This window comes from Tamandua tetradactyla, chromosome 17 (genome assembly GCF_023851605.1).
Source record: "Tamandua tetradactyla isolate mTamTet1 chromosome 17, mTamTet1.pri, whole genome shotgun sequence".
NCBI classification, from domain to species: Eukaryota; Metazoa; Chordata; class Mammalia; order Pilosa; family Myrmecophagidae; genus Tamandua; species Tamandua tetradactyla.
The window spans coordinates 20746285-20770505 of NC_135343.1; the positions used below are offsets into that span (position 1 = coordinate 20746285).

The 24221-nt window shown below is 40.0% G+C and overlaps 1 protein-coding gene across 2 annotated transcripts in view; it reads left to right on the forward strand.

Annotated features, from left to right (window-relative positions):
* Positions 1–22475, forward strand: part of STON1 (stonin 1) — a 65543-nt gene extending 43068 nt beyond the window's left edge. Inside the window, exons 1-4 of one of the 2 annotated variants that reach the window (XM_077134175.1) lie at positions 3496–3595; positions 5445–7421; positions 15217–15419; positions 17312–22475. In XM_077134175.1, the coding sequence (XP_076990290.1) occupies positions 5492–7421; positions 15217–15419; positions 17312–17386 (2208 nt within the window). In that variant the 5' untranslated portion in view covers positions 3496–3595; positions 5445–5491 and the 3' untranslated portion in view covers positions 17387–22475. Of the gene's footprint in view, positions 1–3495; positions 3596–5444; positions 7422–15216; positions 15420–17311 lie in introns of those variants that run through there. The other variant, XM_077134174.1, reaches the window with a different exon arrangement.
* The last annotated feature ends 1746 nt before the right edge of the window (positions 22476–24221 follow it).

The following is a 24221-nucleotide window of genomic DNA, read 5'->3' on the forward strand; positions in this document are numbered from 1 at the left end:
ATCTTTATGCCGCTTTGACCTACCCTAAGGACCCCCTTTAGTATTACTTACAAAGCAGGTCCTGTGGTAACAACCCCTCTGTGCTTTTTTACATCTGGAACATCTTCATCTCACCCTTATTTTTGACAGTTTCACTATACATAGAATTCTTGGTTGGCAATTATTTTCTTTCAGCACTTTAAATATGTCATCTTGATACCTTCTTGCCTCCATAGTTTGTGATGAGAAATTAGCATTTAATCTCATTGAGCTTCACTTGTACATGACATATTACTTCTCTCTTGCAGTGGTCAAGATTCTCTTTTTTGCTTTGATAGTGACAGTTTGATTTAATATGTTTGATTGTATATCTCTGAATTTATCCTGTTTTGAGTTTGTTGGGCTTCCTGGATGTTTATATTCATGTCTTTCATTAAATTTGGGAAGTTTCCAGCTTTTTTTCCTTCAAATATTCTTTCTTCCTCTTTCTTTCTTTCTTTCTTCTCCTTCTGGATCTTCCATAATGCATATATTGGTATGCTTGATGCTTCCACAGGTCTGTTAGGCTCTGTTCACTTTTCATTTTTTTCTTCTTTCTGTTCCTCAGACTGGATAATTTCACATTTATCTTCACATTTACTGATTCTTTTTTCTCCCAGTTCAAGTATACTGTTGAATCCTCTAGGGATTTTTTTGTTTAATTATTGTTGTAGTACCCCTGTTTCATTCCCTTATAAATTTCTATATTTATCTTTATTGAAATTCCCATTTTGTTGATATATCATTTGCCTGATATCCTTTAGTTCTTTATCTATGTTTTCCTTTAGTTCTTTGAGCATATTTAGGACCATTTTTTAAAAAGTCTTTGTTTTTTGTGCAAAGTCTAGTTTTCTTCATTTATGGTTGCTGATATTGTATCTTGCTCTTTGGAATGGATTATCATTTTCTATTCCTTTGTATGCCTTATAATCTTTTGTTGCACATTATAGATTTTACCGTTTAAGTATGTTCACTCTTGAATTTAGTCTCTGAAGTGTCTGTTCCTTTATTTTGTGTCTGACTTGTGATATAGCAGAGATTTCTTTGAATGCCAGGAGCTAACAAAACCAAAAAAAAAAAAATGCAAAAAAACACCTTTCAGTCTTTACAGATTGGTAAGTGCTCTTGTTTTGAGTTTAATCCTCCTAATAATGAACCTGATCAACCCAACACAGAAGTGTGAGGTACTCTCCCATCTTTTCTGAGTATGTATCTTGTTCTGGGTATATGTTCATGGCCTCGAGAATTCCTCTTTTTATACAGATCTGAATGCTCCCTCTTCTCCCTATGAAACTATTTTCCCTCTTGATATTCAGTGCTCTATTGTATGTTTTACACCTGGTACTCCTTTGTCTCTACCACTGCAGTTTAATTATTTCTTATAGTGATTTAGCTGTCTGCATGCTGCTTCTGTGTGCAGGGCAAGTTCTGCAATGACTCGGTTGATATGAATGTTCTGTCCTTCAGGCTGCCACCAGACAAAGTGACACAGATATATATGTGTGTATATATGTGTACACACCTCAGTATATATGTGGGAGTTTCTCTGTTTCCTCCAGAACCAGGACCAAGGGTCTGCCATGATAATGCAGACTGGCTTCACACTGAGCCAGGGATGGGTGGTCAGGCCAGTGATAGCACCGTGAGGATTTCCTATCATTTTAAAGTTGTCCCTTTCTTGATTTGGCACTCACCCAATTACTGGACACCTTTAACTCTTTCCTCAAACTCTGAGAAACATGATTCTGCCAGTTTTTGCTAGCAGATTTTCTTGCTAACCAACTTGGTGATGTCACTCTAAAGAATGATTTCATACTTTGGAAGAAAGGTGTGGCATGCAGGAATTGTATGTACATGCCTCCTTTCTCATTTTTCTGTTGCTTGGTGCCATCTAGTTGCTGACCCACCTTTTAGAATGGTGGATAGAATTAAATATTTTGGGACTTCCCTAAATATTTCGGGAGCTGTTGAAATTTGGGTACATCCAGTACAATGTGCCTGGCTTCCAAATATGTCATGTGTGTTGATGTAGAAGATTTAAAATCACTGTTTATCTATATAGTTGTTATTTCCAGTGTGAATGGGCATGCACAATTGCTTTTAATTTGTTCTTGAGTTAAATGTATTCTTATGCTGCATTTACTATAGCCAGCTGAAAAGGAAGTCTAATAGTCTTAAGGAGAGTAAGACTATTCAACATTCAAACCTCAGATATTGATGTCTAGACATTTTTATCATAATACTTTTTCTTTTTTTCTATCTCTGCCTCATGTACAGTCTTGGTGTCTTGCCCTTTCTCTAAATTTTGCCTGGGTTTCCTTCCAAGGGCTGTAGCACAATCCATATCGACTGAAAACAGAACTCTGAATGAAAGAATTGGGCACGAATTGTGGGATGGAATCCACAGCTAAGGAAAAAGACAGGGGAATCTTTGCTTAAGAGGAAAGCAGGTGGGGACTTGGCATCAGAAGTCCTGGATTCCCAGCTCTGCCCTGTCTTCCAGACCTTGGAGAAGGCTCTGGTCCTCTTGGGATTGTTATGAAGTTTAAATGAGATGCTGCCTGTGAAGTGGCTTTGTAAATGGTTCCACTGGGAGGCACAGACCCACTTACAATTCGGAAAAAAAAATGAAATAGATGCTGATGCTTGAATACTTTTGGATTCCAATGTCTTGAAGAGGTGGGGCGAAGTTACAGATAAATGAAGGAAGATGCATATTACCTTCTCAACTCTGAGCCTTCTCATCCCTTCCAGAGATCAAATGGACATTCAACAAACCAAAGCTCTGGACAGGTCATGACCCCTCTCTGTGGAGTGGGGGAGGGAGGATTAGGAGGGAAGGAAAGTGGTGGGTGGAATTGTTCCTAGTTGTTGACCTTGAGCTAACTGGTGGAGGCTTTGAGATCAGAGTAAAAAGATGGCATGATACAGATGGAAGGGGTAAAGGGGTCAGAGAAATGGAAGTGAGTGTAAAAAGGGATAGAGAAGCGGAGAAAGGAGGAGAACATGGGACAAACTTGAGGAAACAAACCCTCCACTAACACCAGAGATTGGAGCCTTAGCTACTTACTCACTTAGTCTCTAATGCCTGCCCTTTTTTTTTTATGAGTATACTCTGTATTCATCATGTGCAAATTAGCTTTTAATTTGTGCATTTGGTAAAGCACTTTGTTATTTAGTAAGAAAACTTGTCCTAAAATCATCTCAGGACAGGATACCCATTTTTAACATACCCACCTTTATTCTAAGCTAGGTAATTATTCCTAAATTATTACATCTATACATTAACATTCAAATTGCCAGCCTTTTAAATAGAAACAAAAGTTTGAGTGCCTATTGGATGTCAAATTCTTATTTTTGCTGGGTACCTTCTAGGGAGTTCTACGTAGGAAATGGGGTGTGCGATTTGCATAGATTTGGGTTTTAAGACCTAGCAGCGTCTGCTGTGAAAAAGTTCAGGGCTCTATTTCAGAGTAATGAGATTGATTTCTTTACTGAGCTTATGGAAATCACTTTGTCTCATAAAAAGGAAAGTCTGAAGAAATCGACATCACTTCCAAATTTTGAAACTACCAAGGTAAAACTGATGAGGCAAAATGTTTTGTATATATCAGAGTAAGATTCAGTCTGAAGCTGAATTATTCCCTCGGTCTTATCTTCCTTTTTTTTTAATAAACCCAACTAAAGTTAATATGTTCATAAGCTCTTACCCTAAATGAGGAGTTTTCTGGTTGGTTTCCTTCTGAGGAGGGCTAGATGGGGTAGGTCAAGAAATATCACTACTGAAACACTGCTCTTTCCACTTGGGGGGAAAGTGCTTCATGGCAGCTCTGGCCCTAATGGGCAATGACAGTGAAATGCCTTCCGGAGAAGAGCCAGCGAGCCTCAGCTGCTTCTCTGCTGTGTGTTTTTGTGCCGTCAGGAATGTGTGGACATAGCAAATGACAACATGGAGTGCACCATGTCTCCAGTGCAGCCCCAGGCCCTCTTTCTCTTTGCATTGGCTCTTTCCCAAGCTTGAATGATTGCATTTGTGGAATGTGATTATCCACAAGGGGAGGCGAGATGGTGGGCTGGAGGCAGAGCTACGTGCCTTTCCCATGGGTGTTATTTCAGCAGGTTTACTTTATCACATCAGTAGAGCTCATAGGGGTTTTCTTTCTGTCACTTTGGAAGCTTGGCTAAAAATCCTGGCGCCATGGCTCGTCTACTTGGTGCAACACTATTTTTGCTTTTGAAAAAAACTTCAGTTGGAATGTCAATTATAGAAATGACCATGCAAAAACATGTATGCCAATGTTCATAGCTACATTATTCACAATAGCCAAAAAAGTGGAACAATCCAAATTGCCATCATCTGATGAATGGATAAGTAAACTGTAGTATATCCACACAAAAGAATATTATTCAGCCATAGAAAAGGTATGAAGTTCTGATCTATGCTACCACTTGGGTTGTACCTTGAATACATGGTGCTGAATGAAAAAATCCAGTCACAGTCACATACTATATGATTCCATTTATATGAAATGTCCAGAAAACCATATCCATAGAGACAAAGTAGTTTAGTGATTGCTAAGGCCTGGAGGGGAGGAAAACAGGAAGTGACTGCTAATGGTCACAGGGTTTCTTTCTTGGATGATGAAAAGGTTCTGGAATTAGATAGTGGTAATGGTTGCACAACTCTGAAGATGTGAAAAGACTGGATTGTACACTTTAAAAGGGTAAATTTTATGATATATATCAATAGAGCTATTACTTAAAATAATAATTGTTCTGGCTCTTACCATGTGACTTTAGGCAATAACCATAAACCCAAGTAATCTCAGCTATGAAATAGTGATAATAATATATGCCTCACAGGGTCACTGATAATTGAGATCATGAATTTGAAAATGCTTCTAACTGTAAACCTCACAAATTTCTGAGCTGCCAATAGGTTATAAATTCATTATAAGTTGGATTTTTTCCTTTTCCTCCTTTATTCTCCACATCACTATTGAGGTCTGGCTATGTAGGAACCACTCAAATACTTATTTAATTGAATCTGAAGTACTACAGTTTAAACATGTGTTCAGGGAAATAAGCAAGAAACAGAAATGTCAGTTATGAGAGATGTCTAGAAAAAGCAAATCTGCAGAAATATAAAATGGATTAGGGCTTAGCAGGAGATAGAGGGAGGTGGGGAGAGTGAGTACATGTTTGGTGGATATGGAGTGTGTGTAAATAAAATACAAACAACAACAAAATAGAGTTCACCTCTAAAAATATTTTTTAAAGTGCCACAGTTATTAAGCATTTCTTTGAACTTGATGAATCAAATCTGGGTGTTGTTACATTGAGTATTTCTCAGAACTAAAGATCCCTAACAACTTGAGTTTTTGCTTTCATTTTTATATTCCTATTTTCTCTTTCTCCTTTAACAGAGACAACATATTTGATCCATTGACAAAACCACAATCTGATCCCAAAGATGTGTTCCACAAACCCAGGCAACTGGGTCACATTTGATGATGACTCTGCTTTTCAATCTCCTCAAAAGTCAAAGAATTTTCCTCTAGAGAATCAAGGTGCCTGTAGACCAAATGGGCTGAAGCTGAACCTTTCTGGCCCCAAGGAATTCTCCAGTGGCTCTTCCTCCACTAGCAGCACACCTCTCTCCTCCCCTATCGTGGACTTTTACCTCAGTCCAGGACCTCCAAGTAACTCTCCTCTTTCTACACCTACCAAAGACTTTCCAGGCTTTCCTGGAGTCCCCAAAGCAGGAAGTCATGTGCTTTATCCTATCCCAGAATCATCTTCAAACAGTCCACTCACCACCCCAGGGACAGGGTCTTCCTTATCGTCTACTAAACCAGCCTGTTTGTCCCGTGCTTCCTTGCCCAGTGACCCCTTGTGTACACATCCGGCTCCCAAAATGGGTCTTCCAAGTGAAGCCAGCCCTCACCAGGCTGAAAGCCTTGGGTTCCAAAGTGACACTCCCCACTTTCATTATTTTCGGGAGGACTGTGCCTTTTCAAGTCCGTTTTGGAAAGATGAAGACAGTGCTTCCCAGTTCACCTTTGACCACCCAGGAAGCAGAAAGACATTCTCATTAAGAGACAAGGAGATGCCCATTGATCAGAAAAGCTTAAATCAGTGTTCACTCAACTACATCTGCGAGAAGCTTGAACATCTCCAATCAGCTGAGAATCAAGACTCACTTGGAAATTTGTCTATGCAGTGCCTATATGCTGAAGACACTGCCTCTTCCTTTGTCCCCCATCTCCTCTTCAGGAGTCAGCCAAAAGCCGGATGGTCTTTCATGCTGAGAATTCCTGAGAAGAAGAACATGATGTCTTCCCGGCAGTGGGGACCAATTTTTCTCAAAGTCTTACCTGGAGGAATTTTGCAAATGTTTTATGAGAAGGGGTTAGAGAAACCGTTTAAAGAGCTGCAACTTGATTCGCATTGCAGGCTTTCTGAACCCAAAGTTGAGAACTTTAGTGTGGCCAGAAAAATCCATACTGTGAAGATTGAGCATGTGTCTTACACAGAGAAAAGGAAATACCATTCCAAGACAGAAGTAGTTCACGAACCCGACATAGAACAGATGCTGAAATTGGGATCCACAGAGTACCGTGACTTCCTCGACTTTCTGACAACCGTGGAGGAGGAGCTGCTGAAGCTGCCAGCTGTTTCGAAACAAAAAAGGAGCTATGAGGAGCAAGAAATTTCCCTGGAAATTGTGGACAACTTTTGGGGTAAAATCACTAAAGAAGAAGGGAAATTGGTTGAAAGTGCTGTGATAACGCAAATCTTTTGCCTCTGCTTTGTGAATGGGAATACGGAATGCTTTTTAACCTTGAATGACCTTGAACTGCAGAAGCGAGATGACCGCTATTTTGAAAAAGACCCAGAGAAGAAGGGGATTGACATCCTTGTCTACCATTTTCATAAGTGTGTGAAAGCACAAGAATTTGAGCAGTCAAGGATCATTAAGCTCGTCCCCCCGGATGCCTGCCGGTTTGAGCTGATGCGCTTCAAGACTTTGTATCATGGGGAAGATCTTCCCTTTTCCGTGAAGTCTGTAGTGGTTGTCCAGGGGGCGTATGTGGAGCTTCAGGCTTTTGTCACCATGGCTGCGTTGGCTCAGAGACCTGCCCACGCTGGTTCCTTGAGGTCCTGTGAGAATATAATGATACACTTTCCTGTCCCAGCTCAGTGGATCAAGGCCCTCTGGACCATGAACCTCCAGAGGCAGAGGTCCCTGAAAGCCAGAATGAACCGCCGGGCATGTCTGGGGAGTTTACATGAACCTGAATCAGAACCTGTCATTCAGGTCACGGTGGGGTCGGCAAAATATGAGAGTGCCTACCGGGCCGTGGTGTGGAAGATAGACCGGCTTCCCGATAAAAATTCAAGTAAATATTCAACACCCTATGTTAATTTTCATGTGAAATAACTTAAATGCTTCTGCCTTCTCCTTGGGTTGAAACCAGGTTGACATTGATGGTGATTCCGATCATGTGAGGCCATACTTACCATCTCATGCTACACAGCTGGGTGGTTGTTTTTTTTCACCACCTGGTTAACCTTTTTAAAAAAAAAATGATCATAAAAGAAAAAATCCATCCTTGGCTAGAATTTTATAGTGGATGGCAGCATTGAGGTGAAGTTTGTCAACATGCATTTGTAGACATTTGTTGACATCAACCTCAAATATTTAAAATGTTGCTAACATTTAGATTGCCTTATTAACTTTTTAAGAGCTGTCATCCATGAGTTTACCTGAACTTTCTTATATTCTCAGCCTGTCCCACCTTCTTCTTCAGGTTTGCTCCCTACTAGTTCAAATATGGCAGCCTTTTGTTTTTACCAAAGGTTATTTCTCTGGCTGACTTTACCAATTCAACTGCCTCAACTGGTTGTTTTAGAATTAGGTAGACATAGCCGAAGTGTTAAGAATTCAGTTAATCTTTTTAATTTTGCAAAGAAAATTTTAATGTAGAAATTCAGAACTTTGAAAGGGTGATTCTAGCTCCACATCAATTTTAGGGTAACAACTTAGTAGTGGGTATAATATAATAGAGGGAAAACAGATGTTTGAAAGCGCTCCTTGTTTGAGTTGGGTTATTTCCAGCAGATTACTGGGCTCTGGAGCTGAATTGGGGGCAGGTTTGGGAGATCTGAGTTGCATTCATTCATTCTTTCTTGAGCACTTACTGTGCTCAAGAGTGCCACATCAGTTGCTGGGAATGAGTAAGATCTGATCCCTGCTACCAAATAGCTCACTACTGCATATGGTAAATCCTCCAGGAAAATTTAAACTCATCTTTAGGTACTGTAGGTGTGGTCTTCAGAGAGCATTTATATTTGGAATTACCCTATAAAAGCATTTTCTCAAACCTGACTGCATATATAGAATAGCCTGGGAGCTTTGAAATAATGTTGACATTTAGGGTCCACTCCACACCAGTTAAATCAGGATCTCTGGGTGTGGGGTGCAGACATTAGTGTTTTTTAAAAGCTCCCAGGAGAATCCGATGTGGGGTGAGGGTTGAGGAGCACTGCTCTGAAGGCTTTGCAGAGTTCCAGGTAGGAAAAACAAACCCCAAGACTACTGGACTTGAGGAGGCAGCATGGATCTGTGGGAGGCCAGGGGACCACCTTGTCTGCGACTTAGAGCTTGCGGCTTAGAATCTGTCCATGGGTAGTAGCCTGAGCTCTAGACAGTGTCCTGCAGGGGAGAGTGCAGGCCTGGTGGCCCCCGCGCAGGAGCGAAGCCATGGCCCGACCTCCCAGATGCCCCACACTCTCATTCATTCCAAGTTCTGCCCCACGGCGTCCTCACTCTCCTGACCTACATTAGGTTACCTGTTCCGCGGCCGCGAGAAGACCCGGCAAGGTGACCAGGTGTGAGCACAGTCCATCACCGTGGATGGCCTCTAACGGCCCCAGGCCCTGTCCAGTGTCAGGGGGTCAAGGGCCCTTCCTTGCTGAAATCCATGGGGAATAATGTGTACTACCTTTTGCATATACATTTGCCTGGGAAGCAAGTTTCCAATTATCTTCATTCCAGAGAAACATACTTTGGGGTTTTGAGAACTGAGGTTCCAAATGATGTTTTCTAAAAGTTGCTGTGCTATTTTTAAGTTATAAAAGAGGGGTTATAAAAATCAAGAGTGTTGCCTTTTATTCTGTTAAATAAAAAGAAAAAGGCAGGTAGGCAGGAATGTCTGTTATCACGTCGTTGGGTTCATAGACCCGGACTGAGGTCTAGGTGATGATCTGACGTTTTCCTTTGGTCCTAGGACCCCCCAAAAAAGGTCAAATGTAGTTTGCCCCTAGATTTGTAATAACCATTATGCCCCCGAGAGAGGAGGACAAAGGGCTTGAGCTGCTGGCTTGTCCAGGTGGGTTAGGAGGGGTAACGTTAGGCTCCCGGAGGGGTCCCCTCCCGCGGCTCTCCTCCGCGCAGGTGCACCAGGACCCGGAGGGAACGCGGCACCCGGAGGGAACGCGGCACCCGGACTGGAAACCTGGTCAGGGGTGTGGAACATTTCCAGAACTGAGAACCCGTGCAAATCACTCTTTTCCCATTCTGAAAGTGGAACAAACTATAAAGCTTCTGGTGAAAGGGACACTGCGTTTTCACAGAGTTAATGGTTCCCAGGTTAATTGGTTCAATCAATTTATGTAGTCAATCAACATCCATTCATTTATTTAACAATCTGCCACTTAAAGTTTCCTCTAGGTAAAAGCTTTGTGCTGGGTGTTTGGGAGACAGAGTCACAAATATTATTGCCTCTCCCCAAATGTAACAGCCTTGCAGGCAAGACATATACAGAAAGCAACTATCCAGGTGCCCCATGGAAATGTTTTCTGTTCCAGGAATGTACAAATCTGTACCAGAGGGATCTCAGAGAAAGGAGGGATGAGCTGCCTGGGCGTGTGAGGGAAGGCTTTGCTGAAGAGGTGGTGGTTAAGCTTGGCCTGGAAGGATGAGGATGCCAAGGACAGAAGCAGCAGAAGCACAGGCGTGTAGGTGGGGGAGCTTCCTAAGTTTGTGGAAGAGGGGAGGATGGGGAGCAGGGGCCAGCCTGTGACGGGCCTTGTGAGTCATGCTGTGGGGTGTGGACTTCATCTGTGGCCAGCAGAGTCTCAGGAAGGTTTTCAGGAATGCCTGCAGCAGAACCACGCCTTGCTTTGAAAGGCAGGAAAGGAATGTGGGGAGAGGTTTAGGAGGAGATTATAGATAAGGGGAGACTGGGAGGAGGTGAGAGATGCTGAGCAAGGGCCGTGGCCATGGGAACACTGAGGCAGGGAGGTGAGCACGGCGAAGAGCATACGAAAGAGGTGGCCCCACGACGATGACGTGTCCATTACTGTCTTGGAGCGTGGGGGAAACGGAGAACTCTGGTTTGGGTGAATAGATGGGCTGTGGCTCCATTAGCTGAGTTAGGCTGGGATTCTCTCATCATTCATCCTTTTAACATCTAGGTCAGTGTTTCTCAACCTTGGCTGCACATTAGAATTGCCCAGGGAGCTTTGAAGTCATGCCCATTCCCTGCAGTCAGGCTCTCTGGGGTTGGGGCCCAGGTTTGGATTCTCCCATGCAGCCAGGGTAAGAGCTTCTGGCTTTACTGACTGTACCTGCTCTGGGCATCTCTAGGTCTCCCAGAACCCTGTTACTGCCCCATGTGTGCAAGCACGGGTGCTCACACACACGTGCAGTACACATCGTATCTGACTTAATGAAGTATTCACTAGCGGTTGACTTCACTGGGAACAGTGACAAGAAGGGACGTTCTCAGAGGCCGGCTGGACCTTCTCTCAGACTCCAGGGATTCTTTTGGAAGGCTGCCAGAGCACCAATTGCACAAGGTTTTACAAACCTTTTAAGTCAAATTTGCAGCAATAATTCCCCGAACAAATCTTTTGGGATCAAAGCTTCTTTGTTCAGATCCGGTCTGTGAACTGAGGTCAGGGGAAGGAACCTGCGTGGCAGTGTTGGGAACAGCCCTAAGGGCGTGCTGGTCTCCAACTGGGCTCTGAGCTGGGCTGGGGGAAGGACACTTCTGGGATCTGCGGCCCCATCAATGAGGCTTCTTCATTATGGGGCTGGGGAAGGAACTTCAGAGAACAAGTGGATGCCCTGAGCAGGCAACTGCCCAGTTTGCCTCTTGGGGAGACATATAGATAAAGTTTGGGGCAGAGCGTAAATCTTTGTCCTGAAGCAATGCTTTTCAAACTTGAATGTGTCCAAATCACCTTGGGATCTTGTTAAAATATAGATTCGGAGGTGGGGCCCCATGGTTTCTAACGGGTGCCTGCCTGCTGCTGCTACTGGCCAGTGGACATTAGAATGACAGGGTCCTAGAACACACTCAGCCTTTCTATAGAATTTTTTAATCAGTTGTGTGTGGAGAAAACAAACAAACCTTCAAAAGAAAAAATCTTTAAAGAGTTGCCGTTTTCAAGCTAGTTTCTGAAAAACTTGCTCTATTATGAAAAATATTTCAAACATGGAAACTGACAATATAGGAACTGGTCTACTGTGCATTAATTATATATATATATATATATATAATTTTTTTTTTTTATTTTTTTTTTAACATGGGCAGGCATCGGGAATCGAACCCGGGTCCTCTGGCATGGCAGGCAAGCATTCTTGCCTGCTGAGCCACCGTGCCCACCCCCCCCCCCTTTTTAAAATATATATATATTTTTGCCTCTGCTTCTGGGGATTTGTGAACTCAGGTTTGACCCCTCCATTTTGGCGAAATCATTTCCTTGTGATTTCAGGGGAGCTGGGACTTGCCCTTCAACCCTCTGCTAATCAAATGACAATGTTTAGTATTCTTTAACTGTCAAGTCTTTCTTTTTACAATAAAAGTAGGCCTGGGGCACACAGCTCATGGACTTCATTCATACTAAGGTATGACTTTTCCAGAGCTTGGGCTTTGTTAGGGAGGGAGAGGAGAAGGAAGGAGGGAGAGAGGGAAAAGAAAATAAATAATCAACATCAGGGTATTCAGTTGCTCTCTCTCCTTCTCTGGCATCATCCTATCATTCGTTCTTTCCAGCTTTTCGGCTGTTCAGTTTCAGATGTGAAGTATTGGGGTTAAGAGGGACTGGATATCAACTAGACCTAAGTAGATTTTGTGATTTGCATTCGTTTTCTTAAGAAAATAAGAAGTTAGGCTGCGAGAATAAGAGTTAGCAAAGCCAGAGAGTGCCCCCTGGTGGTTGGCACTGGGATAAATAACAGAATTTCCCTCTAGGCCCATTTATTCATGAATTCAACAAATGAACCACGAACCTGCCAGGGGGTAGACAAGGTCCCTGCCCTTGTGGAAAAATTCATAGGAAACTTGAAAAATGCTGCCCTTTATCTTTTTTTTTTAAGAAAGGCTGACAGAAAGATTTTTTTCCTTCTTATTTATTTTTTTGGAGGGCTAGGAGTTCCTCTTGGGTTAGAATTTACATTGCAAAACAGTTTTATTTTTTCCTATAAAATTGGGATTTCAGATGGGATAATCTCCAGTATTATTTTCACCTCTAAATGTGTAGAATTCAGTCCCTTTGTCATCAAAATTGTAGTAATTAAATATGATGTGGATTGATAAGTGAATGGAACTTTGCAAAAATAATAATATATCCAGCACCCCTGTGGTCCTGTGTGTTAGCACAGCTCCAGTGCTCTGTGTGTAACAATTGGTTTAATCTCATAACAACCCTAGAACGTTCACGTTGTTATCATCACCACCCCCATTTTCAGATGGGGAAACAGAGGCCCAGAAAAATCAAGTTGTTTCCTAAGATTATATAGCTATTAAATAGCAGAGCTGAGATTGGACCTTGGGCAGGCTGGGTCCAGAGTCCCTGTTCTTAACTGCTGTGCCCTAAAAGAACTCAGTGCCTAAACTGAAAGCCAGTCTCCGGCCACTGCTGTCCCCAGATTTCTTTGCTCTATGGCCAGAAACCCCTATACGTTAAAAAGAAAGAAAGAAAGAAGGCCTGGATTGAGTTTAAATGAACATACTGTATCTTTGCTGTAGACCAAAGGTTAGATAGAAAATGGGTTGTGGAATCTCCTCTGGGTATATGTGTGTAAGTAAAATTTGTCACCCTCCTGCCGTGATGTGGGTGGCAGCTCTCAGCAGAGGCCGCTGTGGTCCTTCCTTCCATGTAGGTGGTGCAGATGGCTAGTGAGCATCTGCTGGTTAAGTGATGGGCGGCTTTTCAAGGCCCTTTATAGACTTAGAGTTCTGTTAGTCTCTATACAAGAAACAGGTTGCAAGGGATGAAAGGTAATTTATCTTTAAAGAATTAAATGAAATTCTTTGAAATCTTGGTTTTGTGCTTACAGCTCTATTCTCACGTAATTTTTTTTCGAGTATTGTCAGTGGTATAATGATTTAATCTGGCCTTTGAAATTACTGTCATCTGATATATTTATTTAAGTAAAGAGAACAGCTGTGTTCACTAAGTAGAAAAGACACAACAGAATTGTGGAACATTTGTAAACCTTCTCCAGGAATTACATTGAAAATATGTTTTACTTCATTATAGCACACAAATACACACCTAGATACATACACACACACTTGTTTACATGACTCCACTTAAAATCTTTTTGTAAATCTCATACCCCTAGCACAGAATCTGGCGTGACGTAGAATAGATGCTCAATAAATGGCAAATTGGATCAAATGAAAAAAAATTAATAGATTGAAACATAAAGTTCAATACACCCACCTCTACACTCTACACTCTACAACTGTTCCAGTCAAAGCTTTTAAGAAGGATAGGTGAAAATTATAGTAGTAAAAAATAATCGGTTCTCCTGAAAAAAGAATTCTTGGTCTGGAATATTTTCTGAAATGTAATAAAATTTTATTAAGTTGAACCTTAAAAAATAAGAATTTTATAAATGGGACCTAATTTGGGCTGAAGTTAACCATTGCATTATCTGCAAATCAATAGAATGATAAGTGAATGAATAATATAAGAATTATTAGAAGAGCTTAAGAGAAAGAGGCTTGTAAAGGTCCTCAGCACATTGTAGCAAAATATTTATGTTTAACGTGAATATTACTCATCTTTTAATTAAAGAAAACCTAGTAATACTAATTGAATTACTAATTGAAAACCTTTTTAGGAGTTAATATATGCAGTATATATAAAGTTATTTACTTCTTTTAAAGCTAGTACTTTAAAAGCGCAGGTTGTTACTGGACAAAGACCGTGGATTCTTTTGCCTGATGCACTAGTAGCCAATTCCTGAAACACTGGGGTTTCAAAGAGAGAAAGAGTTTATTACTAGGCACATAGTTGGAGAGCAGATGGCCTAGTAGCCCAAAATCTGTCTCCTCGAACTCCAGTAATTCTGATAGTTTTATTAGAGATAAGGTGGGCAGGATTTAGGATAATGAGCTCAGTGGCCTCTGATGATGTAATTAGAGGTGATCTATTATTGAGCATGTGCAGATTGGTTATACATGCTTAGTCACAGAATGTATGCAAGCAAATGGCAGAGAGGTATAGTTTAAAGTCTAATCTACTGCGCATGTCAGGCGGGCCCACATTGGTTAGATTCAATCTCGATTATCGAGACCGCTTTAGATTTGGGGTGGGTTACTTCTGGGCTGACCCAAGACCCTTCATTAATAAACATTAGTAGCTGTCTTTAGCAATTATAAGACTTGGAAGTAGAAAAATTGGATAACTAGGTACAAATGAAGGTTGATCATAAGGTTTTTATCATCACGGGCAGAAGAATAGGGCTATACAATCATTATCAGAGATCCAGGCAGCTGGATCACAATTTAGAGATTTCAGGAATTTCCCTCTGCCTGCTCCAGTACACCAGAAAGCAAAAAGGAATATCTAGGGTGGGCCACGGTGGCTCAGTGGCAGAATTCTCGCCTGCCATGCTGGAGACCAGTTTCCCGGTTCCTGCCCGTGTAAAAAAAAAAAGAACAACTATATAATGATTCAGTAATCAAAATCATCCCTTAAATCCTGATCTCTAGGTTACAAGGTGAATTCCCTCCTCCTTAGAGCAAAATTGTGAATTTAGATAGTACGTTGTTTAAATGGAATTCACATAATGGATTTACTTAATAAAGAGAGAGATGAGTGTCTTTTATATTCAAGAGAAATGTTCAACAGCCATTGAAATAATTTGACCATTTGCTTTTTTCCCTCAAGATTTTGATCATCCCCATTGCCTGTCATATAAACTGGAACTTGGATCGGATCAAGAAATTCCCTCGGATTGGTATCCATTTGCTACTGTTCGGTTTGTCATGCTTGAGACCTGTGCCTCAAAGACCGAGGTCAGGTCCCTGGGTGTGGAGAGTGACGTCCAGCCACAGAAGCACGTCCATCAGCGAGCTTGCTACAACATCCAGGTACTACATCCCAAACCTCCTTTGGGGTCAGGCTGGGGCTTCCAGAGCTGTGCCGCTCTGGCTTTAAATATTTACTTTGCCATCTTAAGTGACCATGTGTGTGTTGATATTTGCCTTAGAGAAACACTAGTGAGCTTTGTTCTTCCCCTCTGTTTTAGAAGGGAACCTGAACATACAGGGTCGTGCACTTAATAACTTAGCTCTCAACGAAAAACAGAGCACTGAAAAGGAAGTTACCTTTTGGAAGCATATTTATAGTAAAATTAGAATCTTAGAATAGCACTACACAAAACGTATTCTGTGGTTTGTGCCGTATGACAATCCAAGTAAAAAATAAGTTAGAGGCTGTTATACACTGTTAATGCTAAATAAAAGCTCTAAAAAGTCCTGCAATAAAGAAGCCTTTAAACTTACTTACATTTACATACTGCTTGAATCTCAACCGTGATTAATGCCATCCTGATTGTCTACTCATTTATTCCTGTTAAAAAGAGTGTGATTATATAATACATCATTAACCAACCAGTGTCCTATCGTATGGTGATGAAAGTGAGGTTTTTTCCCTTTATTTTGAGCCATCTGTTTAGAAGTCAGTCTGCTTGGGCCTTGTGATTTATTTCTGCTGATAGAATTAATAGGTAGCTGCTGTGCTGTGCCTCTTCTGGACCGAAGGACTTACTGTCTCAGCTGCTGGGAGAGCTTCCCCTGATGTTCCTCTTGGGCTCCAGTGACTGGTGGATGCAGGGGTATAAAGACCCCTTTCCCTCAACTTGGGATAATGCTGGGATTGGCTGAGCCCTTTACTGTGATTACATTATACCCCAACTTCTCCCTGCCCATTCTGCTTCCTTCCTATCCCTTCCTTCTGCCACAGTGTTGACTCCCATAGCACTCTCCAGTACATTTCTGCACACAATCTCCATCTTAGAGTCTGCTTCTTTGGGAACCTGATCTGTAACGCTAGATATGTAAGTATTGCATATGGCTCAAATGTGGGCCAAGTGCATGCAATGACTTCATTTATACCTATTTCCCTATTTACAGATGTGCCAGCTTCATACCATTTTAAAGCACAGCTCAAAATCATATAACAAAGTATATGTAGCTTCAGTAGCATGGACTAACTGATTTGCACTGGCTGGTGGCAGTCAGTGTCAAATTGGTATTCTTGCATTTAATAAGTCTCTGTTGAGCAATTTCTAATTGCCAGCCAGGCACTGCTTTAGCAACTGGGGACACAGTGGTGAACAAGAGACGAGGTCCCTGTCCTCCCGAAGCTTGTCTTCTAGGGCGTGGAGACAAAAAAATTAAGAAACCAATAAATATTTCAAATAGTAACAAATTTTGAGAATAATACAGGGTGAGAGAGAGAGGGTGATGGGGGGCTTCCTTATCTTGAGTGGTCAGGGGGCTGCCTTGAGTGGGTGATGTTTGACCTGAGAAGCAAAACAGGAGGGGTAGCAGATGGTTCAGCCCAGCTGCTTTACTGTTTTGTGTTCCGGCTAATTAGAGAGAGTTTTGGGTGAGTTATAAGTCTTGGGTGGGCCCAAGGCTGGTACATGATTGTTCAAGCTACATGAAAATTGGCACATCTGTAAATAGGAAAATAGGTATAAATGAAGTCTTCACATGCAATTGGCCCACGTTTTTTAATCATATCTTTAGCCACATCTGCAATTGTCTTATCAATATTTGTGTTTTGTGTGCATTTTATGAAAACTATGTTTGACTAAGAAGAGTTGAGGGTTTTGGTCCTTTTCCAGAACCAACCCTGAAGGGAAAGGTTTGTATAGCTCCTACTGTCCTTGTCTAATATATGAATTAGGACTGAACAAGTCTTACTGCCAGGTTGCAGTTGTTAATGTTGTCCATGTTTTGTTTTTGAACAACAGATTGAAATAGAAAAGAAATGGATTAAAATTGATGGAGAAGACCCAGACAGAGCTGGTGACTGCATGACTCAGTAGGCGTAGCAAGAGAAATGAAAACGACCCACTTTTCAAATGTGTAATTCATAGAAACCATGCCAAGTTCTGCTACTGCACGATAGAAATGACTTCTGAATAGAGGGCTTAGGACCAATGGCCGTTTAGACCAGAAACCAACCAAATTGTATTTTATACTTTTGGTATGTTTGTACCCTGGGGGTTTGGTCTAGAATGTATCTATAATTTGTGTGATGTTTTTGCTTTCTATCAGCACCCAAAGGCACTGTTATTTGATGTGTGACCCAGCAGTCAGTTTGGCTAATGGGTTTTGATTTTGGATTACCCAGTGGCTGATTGTTTTGCACTCTGGATTCCCTACATGCTGTATTTATTATCCTTCAGTCCCTATTTCTTCTTGCTGCGTTAGCGTCTATACCAGAAGTGAGGCAATCAAAGGAGACATAAACCAAAATACTTAATTTTCCCTTTTGTTCATGTCTGAAACATGGCTAAGTGTAGAATGATGTTGAAATCACAGGCTAAACTGGAGATTTGAAAGTGTCAATGATTTTGAATTATATATATTGCTCTCCTCTGACCACATTGCTAAGTAATCATCAGCTGTATTTGGTATTTGTCTTTCCCCCACTGTATTATTTCCAAAATGTCTTTGAATTATGGTGGGTGCTACAAAGAAAGTCTGTCTGTTTTTAGTATGATTCACTAAGGAAGTCATCTTTTCCTTGGAGGAATTCCATTCAAAAGGAATCCCAGTATTGGACACTAGTTAAAATATTTATGTACATTAGGAATAAACTTTTAAGGTTCATGAATATTGTTTCTCAGATTTTAAGAATGTTTTTGATATAGTGTTATTTGTATGTAACACGAGGCTCTTTGAGTAGAAGTCTAAATCATGATTATTTTATGCTAGTTCTGTAATGTTATTTTATAGTAGTTCCTCTTAATTTAGAGTATTTTTCTTTAACAGATGAGCAAAGTAAAAGACACTAGATTATTCTGCCTTGATTTCCAAGAGGCAACATTTCTATTCTTCAAAGTCAGGTAAATAACTATAGTAATCTGGCTTTTAATGAAAAGCCAACATTAGTAGTTGTAATTCTGTTTAGTCATTTTATTTTAGTATGAACAGTGAAAGTTCAGAATTTTCAAATTCATGAAATCTATAGGCAAGGTATTTTCAGTCTGAAAAACAAGGTCTCCGTATGGTATTAATACACCTTCAATTTATGTTGAATTTTAAATATTAGGAAGTATTTTTCTCTACTTAATTTGAATAGAATCAGAACTAATGTAATGTCATATTCTTCTAACATCATTTATTTTTTGAGAGTTTATTTCATATTTTATTTATTGTGTTACATTCATTTTAACCTGTTCAAAAAAAAAAGATTGACAGACTTTTCTGATGATCTGTATCAATCAGATATTATTGCTTTTGTTATTTTACTATACAGTAAAGAATGCAAAAATCAACTGTTAAAATGGACTGGTATTGCTCTTTCAATTTCACTTGATACAATTGTTCATAATAGCATACGCTTGAGACCCACTGTTGACATATAGGAGAGCAAATCTCTGAGTGTCTTATTTTTAAAATTCCTCATCTTTCCTTATCATCTTGTGTGCACATCCTGGAGGGTTTTGAGTATGTTCAGAACAAATATGGACGCAGGCCTAATCTGACCCAGCCCCCAGCCCTCAGCCAGGTAAATTAGCTGCATTAATTACTGCTTTTCCTTTCTAGCTTGTTGTATGGTGTATGCCCATAAGAACTCAGAATCTGATTTAGATGAACTTAATGAATATTTACACCACAAAATAAATTCAGCAAAGGGTTCAATTAATTGCCTCTCATGTTTCTCAGGTTGATGAGTATCTGTGCATACCTCACTGCTGAGGTTGTGTACTCACCAGCCTTCAGGAGCAATCTCAAGATGCAGTGTTGAAAATATAGTTAGCAAAAGGCTCCAGAAAGCCCAAATTGAGTTTCTGAGGCAAAGCAAAGGTTGATAGCATTAACAGCGGGGTGCTACAGCATAATTGTTAATTTGCACATCTATTAGGATCTTTAAATATTCATTACTCAGTGTTAAATTAACATTCTGTATAGGGAAGAGAAGCTTTTTAATACAATTCTTCTGGCCTCAGAAATGGCAGGAGGTCAAATGTGACAATGGAGCTCTAACTGAAAAATCCGAAGGGTCTATTTAATCTTACAAATTAAGAATTGGAATCTCCTCTGCCAGAAGGTAAATGATTTTGAAACACCCCTTCTCAGAAGGGAGGGAAGAGAGAGAGGAAGAGAATGAAGGAGGAAGTGCTCCTTTTCTAGCGTTTTAATTTAGTTAATTTTTAGATCATTCCTTTATGAGCTTGACCTTTTAGGGATCCGTCCTTGATTTACACAATGGAAGACTTTCAGGTCGTTGATTAGTTTGGAACTAGTTGTTCTGTCTGGCTGCTTTCCAGTCAAATGTTCATATTAACTATGGAAATGATTTCTTGGGTTGATAGTTACCTGGTCAGTGTGCAGATCTGAGGATTTTGAGGACATTGCCTTTTTCTGTGAGAATTGAAACAGTTTATCCATGAAAAAAGTAATGAAAAAAAGATACTTTGCAATACATAAATGAAGGATGGATTTTTTTTTTTACCTGATTTACAGATGAGACAGTTCATGGATTTGGTTCCTTAAATTTTGGAGCTGTATTTAGGATTACACCCATTTTTCTTATAAATTCAGTTTGAAGGTCTTCCTTAACAATAACTAAGTATTATTATGTCTTACTCAAAATATGATTTTATGTCATGTCAATACAAATATAAAACAGATTCAGCCTTAATAATCATGTAACAATATTTTGTAAATTGCATATAGATTTTTCTATAATTAAAGATGTATTTCAAGTGACTGTTGCTGTGTTGTGGACTTATACCTCCTTTCACAACATCTGAGGATTTTTTTTTTCTAGTTTGCTAGCTCCCGGAATGCAATATTCCAGAGACTGGATGGCATTTAAAAAACGGGTATTTAATAAATTGCTAGTTTACAGTTCTAAGGCCGAGAAAATGTCTCAATTAAACAAGTCTATAGAAATGTCCAATGTAAGGCATCCGGGGAAAGATACCTTGGTTCAAGAAGGCCCACGACGTTCAACGTTTCTCTCTCAGCTGGAAGGGCACATGGCAAACATGGCGGCGTCTGCTGGCTTTCTCTGGCTCTACCAAAAAGGTACTCTCTCCAAAATGTTTCCTCTTTTAAAGGATTCCAGCAAGCAAGTCCACCTTCAGTGGGTGGAGACACACCTCCATGGAAATCATCTAATCAAAAGTTACCACCCACAATTGGGTGGGTCACATCCCCATAGAAACAATCAAAATGCTCCACCCAGCAACACTGAACGAGGATCAAAGGGCATGGCCTTTCTAGGGTCCACCACAGATTCAGACCAGCACACATATGTACACTGCTTCACTGTTAATGAAGTCAGTGAATGTGGCATCTTGGCATGCTTGGAAAAACAAAAACACCATCAAACTACAATTGATGATGTCAAAGGATGATTTTTTATTTTATTTTATTTTATTTTTTTGGTGCATGGGCTGAGAATTGAACCCAGGTCTCCTGCAAAAGGATGATTTTTAAATGAGGATGTAATCATGACTCTCATTCAAATATGAAATGAACATGTCCAATATTTTATTTAAGTTATTAACTAATGAAGAAACCAGTAAGATGTTTTAATGGTTCAGAGGAGAATTTAAAGAGCAGAGACATATGTAAGAAGTTAATATACAAATGGTTGCAATATAGGACTATCCACAGGGCAATAATCAAGACCTCTTTACCCCAACACAATTGTTTTATATTTCTGTAGATAAGGATCATGAGCTTTATTGTCATTTTCCTACAATTTACAGAGTAGTAAAATAACTCAAAGATAATGAAAGACATTGAGAACCACAATGAGCAAGTGAGCTGGGACACCCCTATTCAGTCTTTCACAAATTTTCCTGACAATGAGGACTAATTTTGTCCACAGGTGATGATTTTAAGCATTTAAAAGCAGAAGTTTTAAAGTTTAGAAAACTTTTTTAAACAGTTGTGTTCAATATTTTTCAGCTAAGGTGTATATATGCAGGAAGAGGCCAAATTAGATATGAAGGTTATCAACTCTGATAAAAACCACCAATTTGAGAATGTCCCTGCTCTACTTTTTATAAGAAAGCTGCTATGTGTTGAAATTAAAATTTTATCTAGCTATCAAAGTTGAAGTTTCCAAACTGTATTAGGACTTCAAGACAAGATCATCAAGCACTGTTTTAGGCAGGACTAGAATCAGCAAGACTTGGTTCCAGTTCTGCAGGAACGATAAGAGTATTGAGTGGCATTAAGCTCAGCATATTTGTAGCAAAATTCCCCAAATTCCCATCAATTATTTATTTCCTATTTTGTCTCAGCTCCACTCTAGACTGCCCTCTCTTTTGTGCAGACCCAGGATGATCCCACTTGATTTTAAAAATATACTTTTATTGAGAAATCTTCACACACATGCAGTTCATGCACAATATACAAATAGTGGCTCACATTATCATCACATAGTTTTGTGTTCATCACCATGATCATTTTTAGAACATTTACATCACTCTAGAAAAATAATTTTTTTTAAAAAAGGAAAAACTCATATATCCCATACCCTCTACCTCTCTTGCTCATTGACCACTGCTATTTCATTCTACCTACTTTTTTTTTTTACCACTTATCCCCTCTGCTATCATTTATTTATTTATTTCCCCCTATTTTTTTACTCATCTGTTCAAAACCTGGATAAGAGGAGCATCAGACACAAGGTTTTGCAATCACATGATCACATTGTAAAAGCTATATAGTAATATAATTGTCTTTAAGAATCAAGGCTATTGGAATACTGTCCAACAGTTTCAGATGCTTCCTTCTAGTCACTCCAATACACCATAACCTAAAAAGGGATATCTATATAATGCATACAAATAACCTCCAGGATAAACACTCAACTCTGTTTGAAATCTCTCAGCCACTGAAAGTTTATTTTGTCTCATTTTTCTCTTCCTCCTTTTGGTCAAGAAGACTTTCTCAACCCCATGATGCCAAGTTCTGGCTCATCCGGGAGTTCTACCCCATGTTGCCAGGGCGATTTATACCCCTGGGAGTCATGTCCCATATAGGGGGGAGGACAGTGAGTTCACTTGCTGAATTGGCTTAAAAAGAGAGGCCACATCTGAGCAACAAAAGAGATTCTCTGGGGGTGACTCTTAGGTGTGATTATAAGTAGGCTTAGCTTCTCCTTTGCAGGAATAAATTTCATAGGTGAACCCCAAGATCGAGGGCTAGGCCTATTGATTTGATTGTCCCCACTGCTTGTGAGAATATCAGGAGTTCTCCAGATGTGGAAGTCTAATATTTCCTCCTTTCTCTCCAGTCCCCCAAGGGGACTTTGCAAATACTTGCGGTTTATATGAACAAATGATTTTTCTTATTATAATTGTATCAATAAGTTCCTGCTTAGAATTGGCATTGAAATATGAATTTAACTATATTCTTTAAAGCAAGAGAGAATTGCTGGTCAAAATGGACTAGCTGAATTGCAAAAACTATTTTAGGTAGAAGCTGTAGTTAAAATTGTACCTTTGTGGCATTATTCCTGATTTGTAGTGGATGGAGGTGGCCTAAGGGTACATTGACTGAGGAATGGAAGGGCAAACTGAGGAGTAAACATGACAAAATATTGAATGGCTAGAGGAAGGAATGAAGCTGTCAGACATACAACTTGGTGAATGAACCTTGAGGACATGTTGAGTGAAATAAGCCAGAAACCAAAGGTCAAATATACTATGGTCTCACTAATATAAACTAACTATAATGAGCAAGCTCTGAGAATTTTGAGAGCACAGGGTATCAGGGAACAGAAAGTGGGCAGAGGTTGGGCAATCAATGATTGAGGAGTACAGGATGTTTGATAATGCTCATTGTAAGTTCCTAGTTTGAAGCTCTGTAAAATAGTCGCATCTATTCCTGAGTGTTAACTGTTATTTCTAAATTCTTAGATCTGTGCTCTTTGTATATAATCTAGTAGTTCCCTGGAACTTTGAGTATCTGTGTGTCACCTGAGACTCAGAGTTTGAGTTCTTCAGCTCTGAAAGTCAGCATTACTCCATACAGCAATTGTTAAAGAAGCTGAAAAAGAAATCAGACTTCAAATAGAGACATGAGTGCAATGGGTCTGGTTAAGAGTAAGGTAAATCAGAATACAGTGTAAAAGTTGATATTTTCTATATTTTAAAACCTCATCTATGTGAGACCAAAGGATGAGATGTTTATTTGGTCTAAAATTTAAGTTTTTTGTAGCATACTTCTAATTTTACCTGTATGGCCAGCTTATTTAAACAACATAAGTACATGGAACCTAGAATAGGAAATGAGATCTTATTATTCTGTATAGGCTAATGTAGTACCCTAATACATTCCAGAGTCTTTTGGATAGAGAATAAAAAACTATTTGCAAAATCCCCTTGAGGACTAGGGAAAAATATAGAACCATTAAACTTCTCCACCTGGGGAATTCCTGTTATTCTCTCAAACGTTAGGACTCCCAATTTAATAAAATAAGCCCTTGCTCTTCAGGCTTGCACTTTTGATATTTATTTCTACAATGGTGAAGCTAAGCCTACTTATAATTATGCCTAAGAGTCACCCTCAGAGCACCTCTTTTGTGGCTCAGATGTGGCCTCTGTCTCTAAGTCAACTCTGCAGGTGAACTCACTACCCTCCTCCTTATGTGGGACATGACTCCCAGGGGTGTAAGTCTCTCTG